The following is a 19,910-nucleotide window of genomic DNA, read 5'->3' on the forward strand; positions in this document are numbered from 1 at the left end:
CTTTTATCAGGATCAACTAAAATGTCACAACCGTTGCAGTACAGTCGAATCTTGAAAGTCAAACTGAATCCGTTCCGGAAGTCCGTTCAACTTCCAAAGCATTTGACTTCCAAATCACGGCTTCCAACTGGCTGCAGGAGCTTCCAAAAGAACTTGTTGGACGTTCGGCTTCCCAAAGAACATTTGGAAACTGGAACAGTCACTTCCGGGTTTTGATCGTTCAGGAGCCAAAACGTCCGAGTTCCAGAGCATTCAACAGCCAAGGTATGAATGTAGTCCTTTCAACAATCTGTAGAGCAATGGAGGCAAATTCTGCCCTTGACATTGGGTGGGTGACCTCGACTAAGGAAGATTTGCTCTGCCTGTAGGAACACCTTTTAAGTCACACATCACCCCATCAAGGTCACGATGATGGGTATTTTGCTAGTTAATAATAACGGAGGAGAAAGGGGACAAAGTCTTTTTATTTGCAAACATGGGGGTACAAACTAGCTTTTAAGATGAGGTTTTCAGGGTGCTACATCCAACAAGGATGTTCTGCATTTGGGTAGCTACCTCACAGATGCTTGGTGAACTTGCAGCAGCACAGATATGGCCTAATGGGAAATATGGTCTGCCTCATTATGATTGCCAGGCTGGTAATTCCAGTGCCCCCAATTCTGTCTGCTGTTGGTAGAGCACCCGTACGATTTATGATATACTTTATTTTACCATATTCTGCCAAAGCAAATGCCAATTTACAGAAGCCCAGAAGGCAAATTCTGCAACCAGAATAAACAATGTCTATCAAGCAGAAAGTGCAAATTTTGTTCCCGTTCTGGTACTGGATTAATTATTATTTTTTATTAGGTAGGGCCTGGTCTGATAGACAGAGTGAGCATTATGGGGCACAGGACAAGTGCTAATAATAATCATCATACAGATGGTGGTTAGAGGTCAAATACTGTGGAACTGAACAGAATGCAGAAATCTCACATTCTGCATACAGAAATATAGTTGTCACTTTCTCCTGAGAATACACACATCCAACAGGTGATATTTGGCCTACATTTTTGTAAGCTTCACTGTAAGTGAAGGGGTTGCTACACTTGACGTGTAGTAGATACAGGCCGTCATTATTTTATTATAAATACATTAGTATATTTGAAATGCCCCGTCGACTTTGATATGGTTGGCAGCAGTGCCCACAAGATAAAGAGGTAGAATGTCCTGATTACTTCATGGAAAAGCACACATTCATTATTGCCATGTTTTCTTCTGCTCTGGGTGGTAATAGGTTTTATCGCACTTTCTGCCACTACCAGGAAGTCTCAGTCCTGCCAGGAAGCCCCAGCCCCTCGCCTCCCAGTAATCATGACTATAAACTTTCATTTAAAGTAAGATAAACATGCAACTGCAGGGACTTTGTCCCAAAGAACGAAGTCTGTGCTGTGCAGTCACCGCACTTCTTTTCCGAGCAGGCCCATATCTCATGCCAAGAATATGGCAGCCCAATTTGTGCCTTGCAAGTCATTTGGGGCCTGTGGAGAGTTTAAGTGCAACTTCACTGTCCCTTCCTCCCGCCAAACAGCGCTGAGAGCATGGCTATGCAGCAGGGAAGCGAGGAAAGTAAATTAAATTGGGAGCAAAGATATACGACCCACAGCAAGGAAAACTGTGAGAAAAGCACAGGAGCCCTAGCAAATAATTTACAACTACAGACGTTGCAGACACCATCCAGAGGTGTACAGGACTCAGTTTTATTCCAGTGGGGGAAGCCAAACCCCTTTGAATGCAAATCTTTGCCATTTTTAAACCTTTATTGAGATTGGTGAACAGTCTGTTCTTTGCAACTTGTCTCTAGGTTTACTAATGTAACACTGCTTTGGAAAATGCGAGGAATTTAGAGTTAAACCAGACAGGACATGTACATCTCCCTGAATTAATTTTTTTATTAAAAAAAATACCTCCTTGGGAACTGCAATAGGGAACAGAAGAAAGCAGGGGGAAGGACTGCTTAGACTTTTCCCCTTCTGCTGTTTTTCTACTCAAAACTGTCCTTTCCAAGCAGCCTTTTCCCCATAAGGAGAAAACATAGGATTTTGCAGATGCAAAATCAGCTGAAAGAATATTTTTTTATAGTGGGGAAAACGATTGGAGTGAGAAGAATTAGGTATCTACTTTCCTCCCGTGTTTCTGCTTCCAGTTGTAGCCTCTGAAGCACATGCTCATTACAAAAAAAAACACAAAACATCAAGGGAAACAGACACAACGCCATGTGCCACCTCAAGCTCAGTCCTTAAGATTCAATCTGCAAAATGCACTGCAGGAGATACCATCCTTCTCTGCAGGACTCCACACACCTCTGTAGATCAAGATGAGGGTATGATTGGGAGCCATGCTAACCCTGTAGACACTTAACATAGCTCTCGTTTTAAAAGAAATTTTTGGAAGAGAATTTTCCAGTTGGCAAACAACCATCCACATACTTCCACAGGGAGCTTCCACTATCTCAGAGCCACTTTTTTTTTTTAAAAAAAGACCCAATTATCTTTACAAGTCAAACTTCACAGGCTGCATGGAAGCTCTTGGAAAGGCTGGCTGCATAGGAATTCACTTGGAAAGGATATAGCTGAACAGTTTAAACGGTTCCGTATGCCCCTCAATAGAAAATAGCATCTTTCGGGCTCCAGGAACTATCCCATGTTCTCTGTGAAAGATCCACTCAGACCCTGGAATGAAGAATACAATGCTATGCTGAGGAAACAGAACTGGAAGATAAAGACAACAGCACCAAATATTTTGCCCCAAAGACCACCAGCAGCCTATTATAACAACTACCACAGTTGCAAATGCCCACTTATCAGCCATTTTAATTAGTTACTTCCTGAAATGGTCCTGAAAGAGTCTATTTGGGGAGCTTTAGATTGCTGCCATCTTTTTGTTGTTGCTGTTGTTGGAAAAAACAAATGCTCATTGTTATTATTTTCGTTCTGGAGAAAAATAAAAGAAACCAATATATGAGCAACAGAACAAAAATGGACTGAAAAAGGCTCATTTCAGGATTGAATATTAAAGAGGCAGAGTTTGAGAGGCCTTTTTTAAAAAAGAAAGGGGCAAGGAGGAAAATTAAGGGGAGAATTGTTCTGGGTACTCTCAATAGCCCTTTGCCCACAGTCATTGAATGGCACTATTATTGCATTTTAACTCAAAAATATCACCATAGATCAGGTCTCAGAAAAAAATGGGAGGACAATATGGAAACTACTGCAATGCAACAGGCTGGCAAAAATGTCTGGATTACCTGTAAAATTGCATGTATGAATTACATTCATTCTGTATGAAATAGCTCCTATAGTAGCAATTTTCAACATTTACACCCCTGGCTTTATACAAGGTTTTGATGAACTTTACACTTCCCCTGAAGTGCAAGATTTGATCCTGGGTGCAGAAATTTAAACATTATGAGAACCTCAATGTCATTTTCAAAAACAGTATGTTTTGAGCCCTAAAAATGCAAAAGCTTAGAAGTGCAAAGGCCTGTTGAAACCCCTGAAATGAAAATTCAGAGCTGAGCAGAATTTTCAGGAAGAGGTTTAAAGGCCAAAACCCAATCCTTGCCTCTCTCCAAAGAAAGCAGTAACAAATGAAAAAGTGTACATACATTTGCCTAACGTGCATGGTTTGCAAATAGTTTACATATCAGAAAGCAGTTTTTCTTGTATTAGTGTAGAAGCTTGAATTCTACCCTCCGCCACCCACTCCAAGTACAGTATATGTGCAGTCTTGGAAGATGATTGGAGTGCATTGACTGCATGGATGATTCATTCATTCATTCATTCATTCATTCATTCATTCATTGAATTTATATACTGCCCTATACCCGGAGGTCTCAGGGCGGTTCACAAAAAATGATCCACTTGCTTTAAAAGTTATGGTTCTTCCCAGCGCCTTCAGAAATGTTAAACTTCTGCTAACGAAAACCTGGCAGCCACACTCGCCGGTTACCTGTTTACAGAACTCTCTTCCAACACTGGGTCGCTGTTTTTTTGGGACTGGTTGTTCATCCGCGAGATCACCAGCAGGTCTTGCAAGCTGTGCTGCTGAACCATCGGCCTTTGCGTGACGAGGTGTGGGTTGTAGTATTTTGTTGGCTTCTTGTACGAAGCGCTCCTGCAGCTCAGGATTTCTCTTGGGAGCGAGGCGCTTTCTGTGTAGCACAAAAACCAAGATTTATGTGCTGCGATTGAATATGCACAGTAGCATCACCAGACCATATTTTTTCTTTTTCTTTTACTGCAGCAGGTAAGAAAATAAGATGGAATGTGTAAGCACAATGGGGCTCCTAACCTGGGTGTTTCCTCAGTCAACATCAGGCAAATTCTCCTGCAAGTACAGGCAAAACCACATAACCTACCTGCCATCTGCCTATCTACTTCTGTCTCACAATCATCTACCAGGTTTGTTCAGAGCTGGCACCTGTTTTGTGGGTCCCAGGTAAGAGATCACCTGCACTCACCCCTGCCCATCTCATCCTCACTACAAAGAAAAAGAGGGTATCTATCTGCACAGACAGCAGACCTAATACAGTATGAGTCTCCACAACAGCAAATATTCAGAGTCAGAATTGATCTTATGGCATCCATCGCCAGTTGCAGGTGGAGAGAGAAGTTACACAGATATTGCAGTGCCAATGTAATGGAGTCATTGCAGTGCTACTGAACTCCTTCTATTTCTGGGAGAAGAATGATGTAAGAAGGCATCCATTTTCTGTGCTGCCCTGTATCTGTCACAAGCAGCGTCTAGGCTGAATTTCTGAAAATCGTTTAAAATGTCTGGGCAACCCACGTCAGAAATATGTCAACCCTAAATTATAGAACTTACACAAGATACATAATGAATTATGTAACTTGTGTTGTCATTATGTTATTCCACCCCATTCATGCAAAGGGATCAATGCAAAATGTAAGAAAAATATAAGCAATTATGTATCATTCATGGACCGAAAGCAACAACAGTGAATTGCCCAACAGGTTTGCCCATTGCTATTTTCCTAGAAAAAGAGGTGCTGGAATTCACCACAAACGCCTCCCTTGTTCTCTTATACTGGTGATGGCGCCCACCTGAGAGGTGCTGGAATTGAGTTCCAGTAAGTTCTGGATGAAAAAAGTTGTGGACTTGCTGGACTGATTTCCGTTCCGGACATGGGACGAATAAGCAAACACTATCAATTTCTGTTTCCGTTTCTGTTTCCATTGGAATTCTCTCACATCCCTAGCTCCTGCAGCCAAGACCTGATTGCTCAACGCACTAGCTGCGTATGAACCACAGCTTGGCATTACAAAGAATGAGCTGCGGTGAGACTTGAGTTTGTCCTCCCCATCTGCCACAACCTACGCAGATCTTGTACCAGCTCTTCTCTGACATGTGGCCAGGGGAATAACACTACGGTCACTGAGGTCTAGCTCTGAGGGCCTTCTGGTGGTTCCTTCACTGCGAGAAGTGAGGTTGCAGGGAACCAGGCAGAGGGCCTTCTCAGTAGTGGTGGCTGCCCTGTGGAACGCCCTCCCATCAGATGTCAAGGCAATAAGCAACTATCTTACTTTTAAAAGACATCTGTTTAGGGAAGTTTATAATGTTTGATGCTGTATTGTGTTTTTATTATTCAGTTGGGAGCTGCCCAGAGTGGCTAGGGAAACCCAGCCAGATGGGTGGGGTATAAATAATAAATTATTATAATATTATTATTACTGAACCACTCTACACACCTGGAAGATGTGAACTGGAAGTAGTGAATAAGCAGCACCTATCCCCTCCCCCCATGCAAAACTTCTTGGATGCACCCAAAACCCAAGTAATCAAAATCCTGTACATTTTAAAACAACCAAGCACTTCGGTACAATATCTCACATTCTATTGGATCAATATATCTATGCATGTTCTGCAGACGGGGCTGGCCCGAGATATACTGCTGCTGTAGGCAAATCATCCCAATGCCACCAGCTCCCCAATTGCGACGCTCCCACGATTGTGTCCACTCTACTGCCAGCCCTGCCCCCGCCACTGCACCCTTGCCTGTGGCTGCACCTGTGCTTGCTGCTATGAACACAGTGGCAGTGGTAAGGGCACAGCGGCAGCAGTGAAGGTAATGGTGCCATGATGATGGCGCGGGGACTGGCAGCAGTGCAACGGTGGTGGAGAGGGTGTAGGGCCGGGGGGGGGGCAAATCTGCTGCCCGGGGGCAAATGGTTTCGGCTGGAGCCCCATGGATGGGCTGCCCCTTATGACAGAGATACAATGCGCTCAAAGTGACAGGATGCCAAGAAAACGGCTCTCACGTGCTCGGCTGACCAAGTGATGAGAGTGCTGCTGCAAGGGAAGTCTGAGTTTTCTTTCCTTTGGTGCAAAAGTCAGCTTGCTGAAGAATTCGGAGGTCAAGAGGGTTCCTTTTTCATTGTTGTTCCCATAGAACGTTCTCATCCTCGGGGTGACTGAGTTTGGGGAGGCTGTGTTTTCTCTGACGTGAAACCGGAAGGAGTGTTCTTCAAACGGACGGAAGTTCTTAATAGGCGGACTTCTGCAGCAAGGCATTTTGGTCACTGTCGAACTCTTCGCACGAGGAAGGGCCATTGCTGGAAAATATTTGGAAGCACATGGGCTCTCCTTACCGCACAACGCTTTTGCAAACTCATCTGTTGGCTGGACCTGGCAAGGGAAAGAAGGAAGAGCTATCACGGAGTCCCTGTTGCAAATGCCTGACAGACCTAAGGTGCTTTGGGATTCATCTGAATGGAAAGTGGCATAGAAACACAACCAAAGCATCAGATCAACCTCGCTGATAATGCAGCTGTTAGAGACCCAGGAAATAATACAGTTGCCACACACTGGCTTAGACTTTTTGCACTTAAGAGTGAGTAACCTAAGTTTCATGTTGGTGTCTAGGTAAAGGTAAAGGGACCCCTGACCACTAGGTCCAGTCATGACCGACTCTGGGGTTGCGGTGCTCATCTTGCTTTATTGGCTGAGGGAGCCGGTGTACAGCTTCCAGGTCATGTGGCCAGCATGACTAAGCCGCTTCTGGCGAACCAGAGCAGTGCACGGAAACGCCATTTACCTTCCGGCCGGAGCGGTACCTATTTATCTACTTGCACTTTGATGTACTTTCGAACTGCTAGGTTGGCAGGAGAAGGGACCGAGCAACGGGAGCTCACCCCGTCGCGGGGATTCGAACCGCCGACTTTCTGATTGGCAAGTCCTAGGCTCTGTGGTTTAACCCACAGTGCCACCCGCATCCCTCAAGTTGGTGACTACCAGACTGATAAAAATACCTGGCAGAAACAAAAATGGAACCAATGCCTGGAACCAATGTAGTTTCTCAACCCTCCCTCCCTCTGAATACAAGAGCAGCCTGGGACCATCCAAAGAAGCTGAAAGTTAGATCAGGAAAGACAAAAAAAAAGGAGTACTTGACACAGCACAAAGTTAAACTATGGAATTCACTCCTAGTCGGCCCAGATGGCTCAGTTGGTTAGAGCATGATGCTGATGACGCCAAGGTTGCAGGTTCAGTTCCCATATGGAACAGCTGCAAATTCCTGCCTTGCAAGGGGTTGGACTAGATGATCCCCAGGGTCCTTTCCAACTCTACAATTCTATGATTCTACGATAAGATAGCATGGGATGATTTGACATATTCTTGGAGGGCAAGGCTATCAGCAGATACTAGGCATGATGCCGATGTTCTACAGCAGGCATCCCCAAACTTGGCCCTCCAAATGTTTTGGGGCTACAACTCCCATCATCCCAGTGGTCAGGGATGATGGGAACTGTAGTCCCAAAACATCTGGAGGGCCAAGTTTGGGGATGCCTGTTCTACAGCCACTGTTGGACACAGTGTGTCTCATTATAGCACTCATTGGGAATTGCGATAAATTGTCAGGATGATGTCAGCGGCTCCCGGATGGTTGCCCAGGACAGTATAAAGGCAAAGGAAAGTTTCTTGCCGTCCTTTTTTATTTCAATCTTTACAGAGAGAAGCTATAGAACCCAGCCTCTTGTATAATGGCATTGTCCCTAGTGAATCTCCACTCCCCGTCTCTCCCACTTCCTCATTCGTCACCTTTACGGGTGCTGCAACATGCCCTCTGTCTTTGAGCTCTTTGCTCTCCTACTTTTAAGGCTCACCAGGTTCTGGGAGATGGAGGGTCTGGAATGCTTTCTCATGACAACGTGTCAGCTGGGTGTTGTTCCGGCTCTCCCATGATTTCCCTGTTTCACCCCTCATCTGCCTCTGAGCTGCCACCTCCCTCAACCCCCTTTGTAAATCTATACTGTCTTCCTCCTCCCCCTCCCTGGAAGGGTCCACCATTCCTCCTCTGCCCTCAGTCCCTGACAGAAATGAGGAGAGTGCTGCTGCCAGGGTGGATAAAATTCAATGAATTAAAAAAATTAAAAATTGGATTTTTAAAATTTAAATTGGATTTTTAAAATATAATGCTTTTGGAGGAAAAATCTTTCTAAAGATAGTTTTCTATTTAAGATACATTATAGTCCAAAAGGTATTCAGCAGGAAATAAGGATTTGTTTAAGTTTTTCATGTGTGCTAAAACTCAAGCTAAGTTGTTTTTTTTAAAATTGTTTAACCACATCAGTTAAAAAACATGGATACATATGCTATAATGTTATTGTTTGAGCTAAATAAATTGTTTAAATTGTTGTTAAGGAAATTATTATTTTTCTTCTTCCAATAAAGTACAGCAGAAAAGTTGTCCAAATATAAACAGTTAGCTTATTAAACCTCACAATAATTATCAGTCTATGCATTTCTAATAGTATAACCAAATCAGTCATTTTTTATATAACTGTAAAAACTATGAAAATTTATTATTCCAAAAATGAAAATTTCATCTGATTGTAAATACTGTATTAAGTTTATACCAGGATGAATGAGTCTTTTTGTAAAAATAATAATGATTTAAATCAAGTCTTACTGACTAGTGATTTAAACTGTGACTTAAATCAATTTGAATTCAATCAAATCCACCCTGGCTGCTGCACTCAGGTCTTCCTTGCAGGCTTCACAAAGGCACCTGGTTGGCCACTGTAAGAATAGGATATTGGACTAGATTAGCTTTTGGGCTGGATCCAGCAGGACTCCTCCTTATGTTCTTAACATGAAGTCTATGGACCCCTATCATATTTGATCAAGAGTTTTTTCCAAATGGATTGCCCCTCCTTTAGGGGTGTTTTTCTTTCTCTTTATATTATTAATAATATAAAAATACACCAAATAATTCAGCCCGCCGGAAGGGAAAATCTTTTAAACAAATCAGGGCAAAAGGCCTGTTCTGTGTTTGTTGTGTGGTGAGGCACGAGATCCAATTCAGCCATAATTTTACAACAGAAACACAACTTTATTACTTACTCCAGATATAAAGTTCACATCTGTTGCAGAATGGTGGCTGTTAATGGTATTCCTCAATTCTGGATTGGAATTATACTGCTCTTGGATGCGGGGTGCAGTCTGTCTGGTAAGGTCAGGCACAGAACTGTAAGGTCTCACGGGTCGGTTTTCAGAGGTCTTTGGGCTGCTGTCTGTCTCATGGTTCTGAAGCTGAGAGGTGCTCGAAGAATCACAAGTCACTTCTTTCTTGGGTTCTTTCTCATCTGCAAAATGTTCAAGCAGGAGGGTAGTCCCAGGCCCAGCCTCTGAACAATCCTCAGGCTGAATAAGAGGGAAAATAAAGACCAAGCAAGGTCAAATTCAGGCATGAAATGAAATGTGTGTGTATGCCCTACAAGTCCACAAACTCTAAATTACCGTAGTTCAGAATTTATTAGTCGCTAGTCATCTGTTTAGACACGCAAGTACATATTCCTATTTTCTTTTTAAAAAATCACATAATGGTTTGGGAAGCAATGAATACAGAGAAAGAAATATAGAAGCAGAGCGATTGGAAGGTGAAAGCAAACCATTGGCTCTGGGAAAGTCATAGAATCATAGAATTCTAGAGGATCTCTAGTCTACCCCCCTGTAAGGCAGGGATATGTAGCTGTCCCATAAAGGGATCAAACCTGAAATCCTGGCATTATCAGCATTGTGCTCTAACCAACTGAGCCAGCATCCCATCTTATTCTAAACTAGGGTTAGAGGAGACAGTTTGCATTTGAATGTGAACCTTCTAATTTTCAGTTTCCAAAAAAAAAAGTGAACTGAAACACAGCCATTCTTCAAAATGCAAACTTATCCGAATTTTGGAATGCAGTTTGCCAACCAAATGATATTTACAAAAAATCATTATATTTGGGGGAAGTGTGCAAAAAAAATGAATTTATTCATGAAAATAACAGAAAAATGCATCCTATTAGGGGAAATTGCTTACCAAAACGTGCACATTAATTAAAACTGCCTATAGACATGTGTTTATTCAGAGTTCACACTAATGAACGAATTTTCATTTGAGGTTTTGTTTTAAATCAAATTTATGCAGAAATGTAGAAAACTGAATATAATTTAAGAAACTGAGAAATTGAGAAAATGAAAACTGAGAGATCCATTTGTCCCTAGCCTGAACAACCTCACAAAGCTGAGAGAATAAAATGATATATCTCCATGCACACCATCCTGTGAATTTTATAAACATCATTTGGAACTCCTTGTAGGAAAAGTGGAGTGACGATACGGTAAGTAAATAAAACAAACTGGAAGCACAGCAATAAGCTACACTCAGGACACAATATGACAATAGCGGAAGAGGGATAGAAAGTCAAATTTAGCAGGGAATTTCCAATTGGCCAGACAGAAAAGATGCAATGGAAGGGGAGGCCTGCAAGGAAGAAGCTACAACAGGAGACTAGAGCTCTGGGAAGGGTCTTTAGCAGCAGGTAGAGAGAGGAAAGGGTAGATTCTGCAGATGTTGAAAAAGTGACAATGAGAGAGCTGCCCCAAAACCAACAACATGGCAAGCAAATTGGTTACCATCTGAGCCATTTGAACTATATAAGGGCAAAGCTTAAGTTCCATGGAATTCCATCTGGCTTAAGATGAATTTCCTGCAGGATGCTGATTAATCCAAGTTAGTCTGAATATGGCATTTGGTGATGGGGAGTCATTAAAACTAGTTTACAGAAGCAGAGAATTGAGCGGGCATTTCAATTTACTTTTCCAGAGATAGTAGTGTGTGTGTGTGTGTGTGTGTGTGTGTGTGTGTGTGTGTGTGTGTGTGTAATAATTCATTAGCCAATACGTTTCTGTGTTAGTCCTACCTGGGCAGAGACTGGCACCACACTTGATCTGTTCACCATCTTTTGCCTGGGAAACTTTATCTTTTCTCCACCCGACTCTCCCTGCTGCTCGGCCTTTTTCTCTCTCAGCAGAGCTGCTTTCTGTTCTTTCTTGAGACGCAGCCCTTGGAGCTGCTGCCTGTTGATGACATTGCAGAGAAGCGTTCATAACAGACTCAAGACAGGGAGAAGGCTGCCTACCAGGTGCTGCTTACCGTCGAGATTGCTACACCGGGTGTGCAAACCCTTAAAGCCTCCCAAAAAAATTCCCCCCCGAAAGTGCATGGGATCAACGCCAGGCAGAGTGGCCTTGCCTCTTAAGCCAAGCCCAAACGGTTGCCGATTGTATGAGGGCAGCATAGCAAGACATGGGGCATGTGTGTCCCCAAATTAATCGAGACAAGTGGAGGCAATGAGAGTGTAAGTGGCCAGACAATATGGGCCAATTTAGCAGTCCCAGCCACCAGCATGGGAAGGTAGGTAAAAAGGGAAATGTCCAAGGCCTAACTATAGGGCCAGAATGTGATGCAATTATAAAGAAGAGCAGAGCAGGGCCAGCTGGAGTGATGACCACCAAGTGTTGCTGGACTGCAATTGCCATGATCTGTAACCATTTGCGATGCTGACTGAGGCGGATGGGAGTTGGACTGATAATGCTACAACACTTCCAGGAGTATTGCAAAAGATAAAACTAGTAGGTGCATGCAGTCATGTCACCCCGTGGCTGTGTACTGAACTTTGTGAAATGTCTACACTGGAACTCTTTGATCTTTGAAAATGTTTGCGCATCCAAACACCTGTTGGAATTTTATTTTTTATAAGAAGCATAAGGGTGAGTGGTAAGATTGCACTGTGTTTTGGTTTCCAAAGGAATGTTTTGATCGTCCAAGGTTCTGACCATCATGATTTGTACAGTATTTATATAGACAATAGAACATTGAAACACATCTGGCCATTATGCCTTATGGAGCACTCATTTTGTGAGTGAAATAAAGAAGGGCTTTCCTTCTATCTGTATTCATTATACTGTGCATTTTATCGTAAGGAATACAAAAAATGTATGTCTATGGCTAGGCCGTATATCAATATATTGTCCAAAACCAGTTTGAAGTCCATATCAAGATATCAGTTTCATAATTTTTGACCTGGCAATATATTGCAAATCATGATGAGTGTGTGTGCTATGCAAAAATCACAGTGTGCGAAAAACTGGGAAGTTAGTCAATTCCTCGACATAGCTCCATCCCTATTTCAGGCATTGTGATATATCGCTATATCACGATGTTTGTATGGTGATATATTGTGATGTTGAAAACCAGATATTGACCAGCTCTACTGTTGATCTCTGCATATTTCCATCCTTATTTCAGACATCGTGATATAGCGATACATCACAATGTTTAGCTTGTGACATATTGCAATGTTGAAAACCAGGTATCGCTCAGCCCTAATGTCTATACAGTCTATAATTGAATAATTGACCTTAACTCTATCCTTTTTCAATTGCCTTTTTTTAAGGGCAGTGAAACTCCTTTCCTTTGGGAGCTGGAGTCTAGCAACACGTTGGGGGTACCACGTTGGCTACTCTGAAGCAAAGTATGCTTCTTTTCACAACCAGGGCCACACAATCTGGTGGTGGGGACTTCTAGGACACGGAATGTCAGCATCTGAAGGGTATAGTTTATTTCATCTCTTTTATTATATTTCCATGCTTGTTTTCACCCGCATGAGTCACAAAGCGGCTAACATGCAATAAATAATAACATAGTCGAACATCACAACTGCAACATAAGTAATATAAAATAATCATCAGTAAAACAAGCACCTTCTATAAAACACCATTAACAGAACAACTTTTTAAAATAGGGCAAACCACACAACCAATTTAGCAAGAGGGTTCTGGAGTTAATTGGTCAGGACCAAGCGGTGTTTGGGCATATGTAGTTTGGCATCCTCTAACACACCCCTTTTCAAATTTATGGCTCTCAGAGAAGCACTGAAAATAGAGGGATTCGGGGCGACTCAATGAAGCTAACTGGCTCTAAGTAAAGCACTGAAAGCTCACTTTCACACAGCACCCAGTTCGCTCCTGGAATTCATTACCCCAAGATATTACCCCAAGATATTACCCCAAGATACTATTGGTTGCTTGCATGGGTTTTGCCTGCTCCCGAGCTCAGCTTGATATGAGTGCTCTTCCTTCCCTCTCCAGAGTTGTGGGGAGGAAAAAGAGGGTTTCTAGGGTTTTAATGAGCAAAAAACTGGGAGCACTTACCCTGCCAAGTGAATTTGGGGAGGCCTGATCCACCACAATATCAGTACTCCTGGGGATCACTTGGTGTGGCAGCAAGAACGGGATATTTAAAGTGCAGTTAAACCAATAATTCATGTTTTGCTAGATAGGCACATGATAGGAATACAAAAAGCTCCTCAGAGGGAGCCTTGGATATGATAGAGCCAAGGCCTGTTGAAGGCTTTGCCTTCCCTTCTCCTACCTGGCTGAGGAAGATTGTCTTGGTGCGTATCTTATGGGTATTATCTATTATCTAATATTTAGTCCATTAGATAAGTGGTGGACATTATTGGCATTATAGAACCTCCTAGTTTCTGATGAGACAATGACACTTGATCAATGTGCGTACAGATGTCTGTTGCGTAATTTGCAACAAGACCATCTGAATGTGTGTGGGTGGCACTTCACCTGGAAGTTGCATAAACATAAAAACACAAGACACAAAAGCCTTTGTCAGGAAAAAACACACAACACATTAGGGATTACCATGAAGAAAATTGGGGGGCGGGGGGAGAGAGACTAGAACTACTAAGTTCAGGGCTGGATGACAATTTAGCAGGTTGTGCTGTGAGGCAAGAACATCTGCTGTACTCTTCAAATAGTTGATCAGCCTATAAATTTAGTAAAAAAAGAAGAAAAGATAGCAGCAAAGTTTACCAAAGCCCTGGCTTAAAAAATAAACAGAAAGAAGGCTACCTTGAAATGAAGAATTGGAAAGATTTAATAGTTACCTAGCTCTATACTAATGGCCCATGGATAAGACAAAAAACTGATCCTAGCAGTCTCTCTCCCCCCCCAAAAAACCCCAGCAACCTCAAGTCCTACACCTCCCTTTTATTTAAGACAAAACAGAGAAAAATGACATTTCTTACCTGGCAAACTCTTCACGTGCTCTGGAAGCTACTGTTTCCTGGTAGATTGAATTATTGTGTTGGAAAAACTTGTCATATTTGTCTGAATCTGAACTGGGGTAAATTCGGCGATAGCCTCCTATATTTTTTTCCTCATACGTCTCTGCTTGCTGGAGCCAAGCGGCCTGGGAGTTCTTGTATTCCTCAGCCCTGATAAAATCACCCAAGAAAAACGGTTAACAGAGAAAATGTCCACAGTGGGAGACCTCTCCATTTAGTGTTCATGTTGCCATTTCAGCTTTTAAATTATATCTGTTTAACTCAACCCACTAGGACAAAGCTTGTTTATACAGCTTTTAAACAAAGTGCAGAGATATACACCATTCACAATTGTATCATATCCCTTTTCCTTATTAAAAAAAAATGCTAATTAACTAGGTGCAAAGAGCTCTGAAGGAAACCGGTGTGCAGTTTTGGCAGGCCCCCTTCTGTCTCCCTTCCCAGCCCAATACACTAGTATAATAATGGCTTTTGTGTGGTTTTTAGGCAATGTTGCATTCTCCAGACTGGGAAGAAAGAAAGGCCCATCCTTGCAGTCTTTCTATAACATAAGAACTCAGTTTTATCGCTCCTTATTTTCCTCGCAGGAAAAGATAAGGAGGGTAGAAAAGAAATAGGACGCTGCCCAAAACCCTGGCGGGATCTTGCAATCCAGCTCTATTTTTGTTCAGTCCAACCCCACCCATATATGAGAGGGGACCTAAGCACACTAATGGCATTTAGAAAACTGTAAGAGTGGGAGCCACTGCTGGGCTCACTTACACTTTCTGTGTATGTAATCCATGCTTACTCTTTCTTGAACTACTTATATACAGACTGCAGAGGAAACTCAGTTTGAAAGGTGGCTGAAAGAAGAGGCACACTTAAAAAATAAATAAAGTTCTGTTCTTTTTAAATTTACATTGCAGTATGAGGATTCACAAGTTACACTTTTCTGCACCAACTAGTTCTGTTCTGTGCTGATATCTCAATGCTTACAGAAATAGCGAGTTTCCTCTTCCTTTACGCCCTATCTTTGCTGAAGGCTGTGAAGCTCTTCTAATATTTCTTTGAAAATTTGCATAGCAGAGACAATAAGGATGATCAAGCCCTGAAGTTATGCCCCAAGTGTAAATGAGCCCTACAGCACAAATATTCACACTGTTGACTAACACACTCTGGACTGTTGCTTGATTTTCCAGCACTAAACACTTTCTGCTGTACGGTAATGTGCAATTTCTTTTATCAGAAGCAAAACCTCAATATTTTACAACCTCATCTCAAGCCTACACACACACACACACACACACACACACACACACACACACACACCTTCCCAGCATATTCCATCCAATTTATCAGGATGGCAGGAATGATGTGGCACAACTGCCCAAATTTAGCTTTATTTTAGGAGTGAAAATAATACTACAAAACTGGAGTCTTGCTTTCCTGTGATGAGATGGCATATATGCACGAAACCTGGCCCTATCACAGCCAAAGTACCTGTGAGCTGCATTCTCTCCCCAATAGATATATGGACTCATTTTTACGTGTTCCCCTTTGAAAAATGTTCTCCGTTGTTTTGAGTGAGGTGCCGTGTGCTTGCTTCTAGGTTAGCTACATTGTCATACAGTCACCAGACTGCGAAGCCAAAAACTAGATGCTAAAATACAGATGCATCTAAAAACAACAGCCAACAAGCAGAGAAATGCACAATGTTGTGACTTCACCAGGATATGGGTAAGTTGTATCAGACATTAGGAGCGGCGGGTGAAACTAGGCACACGGCTCCATTTTCAGCTGCAGCAATTTTAGTTGCAGCCAAAGTTGCCGGATAATGTGTTGACTTCATCAACACTTTGTTATTTCACTCTGCAAATTTCTATTTTAATACATCTGAGTAATCCTGATTTAAAGAGGACTACTAAATGGACTGAAAGTTATATTAAATATATGCTTATTTGTTTGTTTTTCATACGGTTAATGTAAGAGCCAAAAGATTAAAATCCATTGCATTTAAACACTTTTTGCAGATGATTTACAAATTCCTATCTGCGTAATCCCAAGAAGCAGAAGAAGAACTGAAAAGGTCCCACCTGGATTCCCGATTGGGGCACTGCTTAAGGCGCCTCTGCTTTCCTCGCCGCTTCTCTTCCTCCAGTACTTTCCGTTTATCGCATGCACCCAAATTGATAAGAACCAGAGTATCATACAGGAGCTGATCTTTTACTTCTTTGTCCAGCCACGAATCAGTACTGAAGCTTGGAGAGTGATTCACCTGGACAGGAATTAAACCTATATTTGAATTTGCTACAATTTGAAATATATAACACAAAAATTACTGGGAGAAAAACAGTGTTGGAAGATCAAAGACCTATTTACTGGGGAAGTAAGCTGAACCAACATTTAAAACTTTCAGCGTTGAAGACTGTGTACTGCAATAGCCTTAGGGGCACATCTGAGTTATCTAATTATTAATCACATGCAATTAGCTACCTTGAGAGAGACCCTTGGTGACTGCCCCTTAATTATTGCACTCCTAGAGATTTATCGGAATTCTAGTTTAAGCATCTCTCTACAACTTTGAATTTGCTTGCTTACCACATTTTCACCCCCATTTTCCCTCCTAGTTGCTTAGGAAAGGCTACAGAATCTTCTTATTTGGTTTCTGGCTTTTTAAAGTTGGGAATAATTAGATTTTGAAGGGCAAAGCTAGGGAGGAGTGAGACAGTTCAATACAGAAGACTGGGGCCTAGAACTGTATTTGGATAAAATACGGTACTCATCAGGGGCATACCCTCCAACACGCCAAGGTGAAAAACCGGGATGCAGAGGCAGACTATTACAACATTAGGCTTATACAGAAAATAAATTGTATAACAAGTTGTCATTTCTGAATGCTTGATGGCTTAGCATGCCATGTAAATTTAATCACACTGAAAACCATAAATGCTAGTTATGAATTTCTTCTTAATTTACTGAAAGGAGATGTGGTCGTTTCCAAAGGTAACCGAAAGAAACTTTTAGTCATCTAAAGAAAAAGAAAAAGTACTGTACATTGAACGATACACTGTACTGAACAACTGCTGCTTAATGATAATAAATCAGAAGATTCCTCTCAGGAATAAGAAATTTGTAATCACGGTTAGAAGAGCAGGAGGTGTTTTGCAACTCCTTTTTGTTTAAATATTGGAGCGTGTATAATCGTACAGACATAATTGGAACATATACTGTAACTGTACACATGATTTTATGGTTACTTTTGAATTTGCATTTCTAATGGAAGTATTTTTCATTTTTCTTTTATGTAGTCCAATGTACATTTAAATATATTAAGGTCATTAATAAATTCGGTTTACGATGATATATTTTAATGGATGCCTTGCTTTGTTGGCTTTCTTTCTAAAATTAACAACACCATGAGTCCTTAAAATGGGAGGTTTAGAAATCTAAATAAACAAGAAGACAAAAAAAAATGTAAATCAGAGGCTTCTGCTACAATAGACAGACAACTGGCTTAAGATAAAGATAGGGAAATACTATGGAGTGCAATGTGTAACTACTAGATTATGAAACTGACCATCATGGGACATCATGAGGACAGCTAGCTTAAGCAGCTTGAGTTTAGTATAAAGCCTAAATCCATTAGTGACTATTAGATACGTGACAGCAAAAAGTGCAACCTGCTTGCCTTGGTGAACTTCTCTGTGGAAGTTGGCTGGCTGCTGCCAGAAGACAGAAAAATTAGTTGGATAACCTTTTGCTATGACCCAATTTGGCAGATCCAATTTGTTTTGGATCCTCTTAAAGGATTTGTTTATGGAACCAACTGACTGTCTTCCCAGTTGGGAACGCCAACATCCAAGGACAAGTGTGATTTATTTATTTTTAAACAACTCCAAATACATTTCCTGTAGCCGAACGCCCTCTGCTGGGCATCCCGATGCTTGGAAGAATTGCCACAGGGCACACGAGCAGCAAACTGACAGAAGGTGGGGGAAAGATCAAAGTGGGTTTTACCAGTGCATTTTGGGAATAACAGCAGCTTCTTTAACCCCCCAAAGTAGGAGAGAGACAGAAAGAGAGCTCAGACGTTTCTGAGTCTAAGCTCAGGGCCATTTGCTTTGTTGGGACCTACCTCGAGCAGCCACGGTTTGAGTTTTCGATCCAGCAAAATGTCAAATCCCAAGATCTCAAAGCAGGCACTCCACATGGTGTGGTTGGGGAAGCAAGTGAGATAGTTATGCTTGATGATAGGATGGGCTGATATCAGTGTTTTAATGACAACATCTTCAATGTCCTTCCATAGCTGTTCCGTTTCATAGCCATTCTGCTCCATGTGCTCATTAAAGGTGGACAACTTCCTTGAAAAAATTGGGGAGGGGGGCAGAGAGAGAGAGAGAACATACCTGAAGGACTTGCATTCTGTTTTTCATCCGCTGCAAGTTGGGCTGCTGCAGCCGTAAGCTAAGACCATATGCACAACTTTCCCCTTCACATTAATTAATCCGGATAGCTACCAGTTAATACTTCTAAAACAAAGGGAAAGGCAAGAAAGCCCATCCTTCTGACAGTTTTGAACCATCCAGACTGAAGACTGGGTGATTATACGGGGAGAGGGGCTCTCCCAAAGGGTACCTAGAACTCATATACATTGCTCACAAGTAAAGGTAAAGGGACCCCTGACCATTAGGTCCAGTCGTGGCAGACTCTGGGGTTGCGGCGCTCATCTCGCTTTATTGGCCGAGGGAGCTGGCATACAGCTTCCGGGTCATGTGGCCAGCATGACTAAGCCGCTTCTGGCGAACCAGAGCAGCACACGGAAACGCTGTTTACCTTCCCGCCGGAGCAGTACCTATTTATCTACTTGCACTTTGACATACTTTCGAACTGCTAGGTTGGCAGGAGCAGGGACCGAGCAATGGGAGTTCACGCTGTCGTGGGGATTCGAACCTCCGACCTTCTGATCGGCAAGTCCTAGGCTCTGTGGTTTAACCCACAGCGCCACCCGCGTTCCTTTGCTCATAGAATAACATAATTGTAGAGCTGGAAGGGACTGCAGTGGTCATTTAGTCCAATCCCCTGCAATGTTGGAATACCTAAGGAAAACATTTAACGTTGTTAGTCAGACCAACAGAGAGATAAATAAAAGCCAGGCCCAAAGCCTGAAGATAGGCTGGATAGAGCTACAGGGGACACTCTGGAGGATGCTTAATCCACAGGGGAAATTGGGACCAACATAGAGTCATCTAGGCCATAGAACCACTTCCCATCTTTCACTAACCATGGCACAGGGGAGTGGCGAGAGCCATTGGGAATGAACTCCTGTTTCTAAGACCACATCTTAAAGCACCATGGAACTCTTATGCCTACCTCAGAAATAGATTACTGTAAATGCTTTCCCCCACTTGGACACGAGTTTCCTAAAAGCTTTGAAAAGTTGAGTTTTAAAGCTATCTTTCTGCC

The 19,910-nt window shown here is 42.3% G+C and overlaps 1 protein-coding gene across 3 annotated transcripts in view; it reads right to left on the reverse strand.

Annotated features, from left to right (window-relative positions):
- Positions 1 to 446: 446 nt before the first annotated feature.
- The window catches only part of TTLL6 (tubulin tyrosine ligase like 6), a 37,007-nt gene continuing 17,543 nt past the window's right edge, over positions 447 to 19,910 (reverse strand). For all 3 annotated transcript variants that reach the window (XM_028703411.2, XM_028703409.2, XM_028703410.2), the window contains 8 exons: positions 18,583 to 18,808; positions 16,541 to 16,722; positions 14,427 to 14,615; positions 11,244 to 11,400; positions 9,403 to 9,702; positions 6,318 to 6,684; positions 3,988 to 4,189; positions 447 to 2,711 (listed from right to left, as the gene is read on the reverse strand). In XM_028703411.2, coding sequence (XP_028559244.2) covers positions 2,705 to 2,711; positions 3,988 to 4,189; positions 6,318 to 6,684; positions 9,403 to 9,702; positions 11,244 to 11,400; positions 14,427 to 14,615; positions 16,541 to 16,722; positions 18,583 to 18,808 — 1,630 coding nt within the window. In that variant the 3' untranslated portion in view covers positions 447 to 2,704. The remainder of the gene's footprint in view (positions 2,712 to 3,987; positions 4,190 to 6,317; positions 6,685 to 9,402; positions 9,703 to 11,243; positions 11,401 to 14,426; positions 14,616 to 16,540; positions 16,723 to 18,582; positions 18,809 to 19,910) is intronic.

Source organism: Podarcis muralis, chromosome 13, assembly GCF_964188315.1.
Source record: "Podarcis muralis chromosome 13, rPodMur119.hap1.1, whole genome shotgun sequence".
Taxonomy (NCBI): Eukaryota; Metazoa; Chordata; class Lepidosauria; order Squamata; family Lacertidae; genus Podarcis; species Podarcis muralis.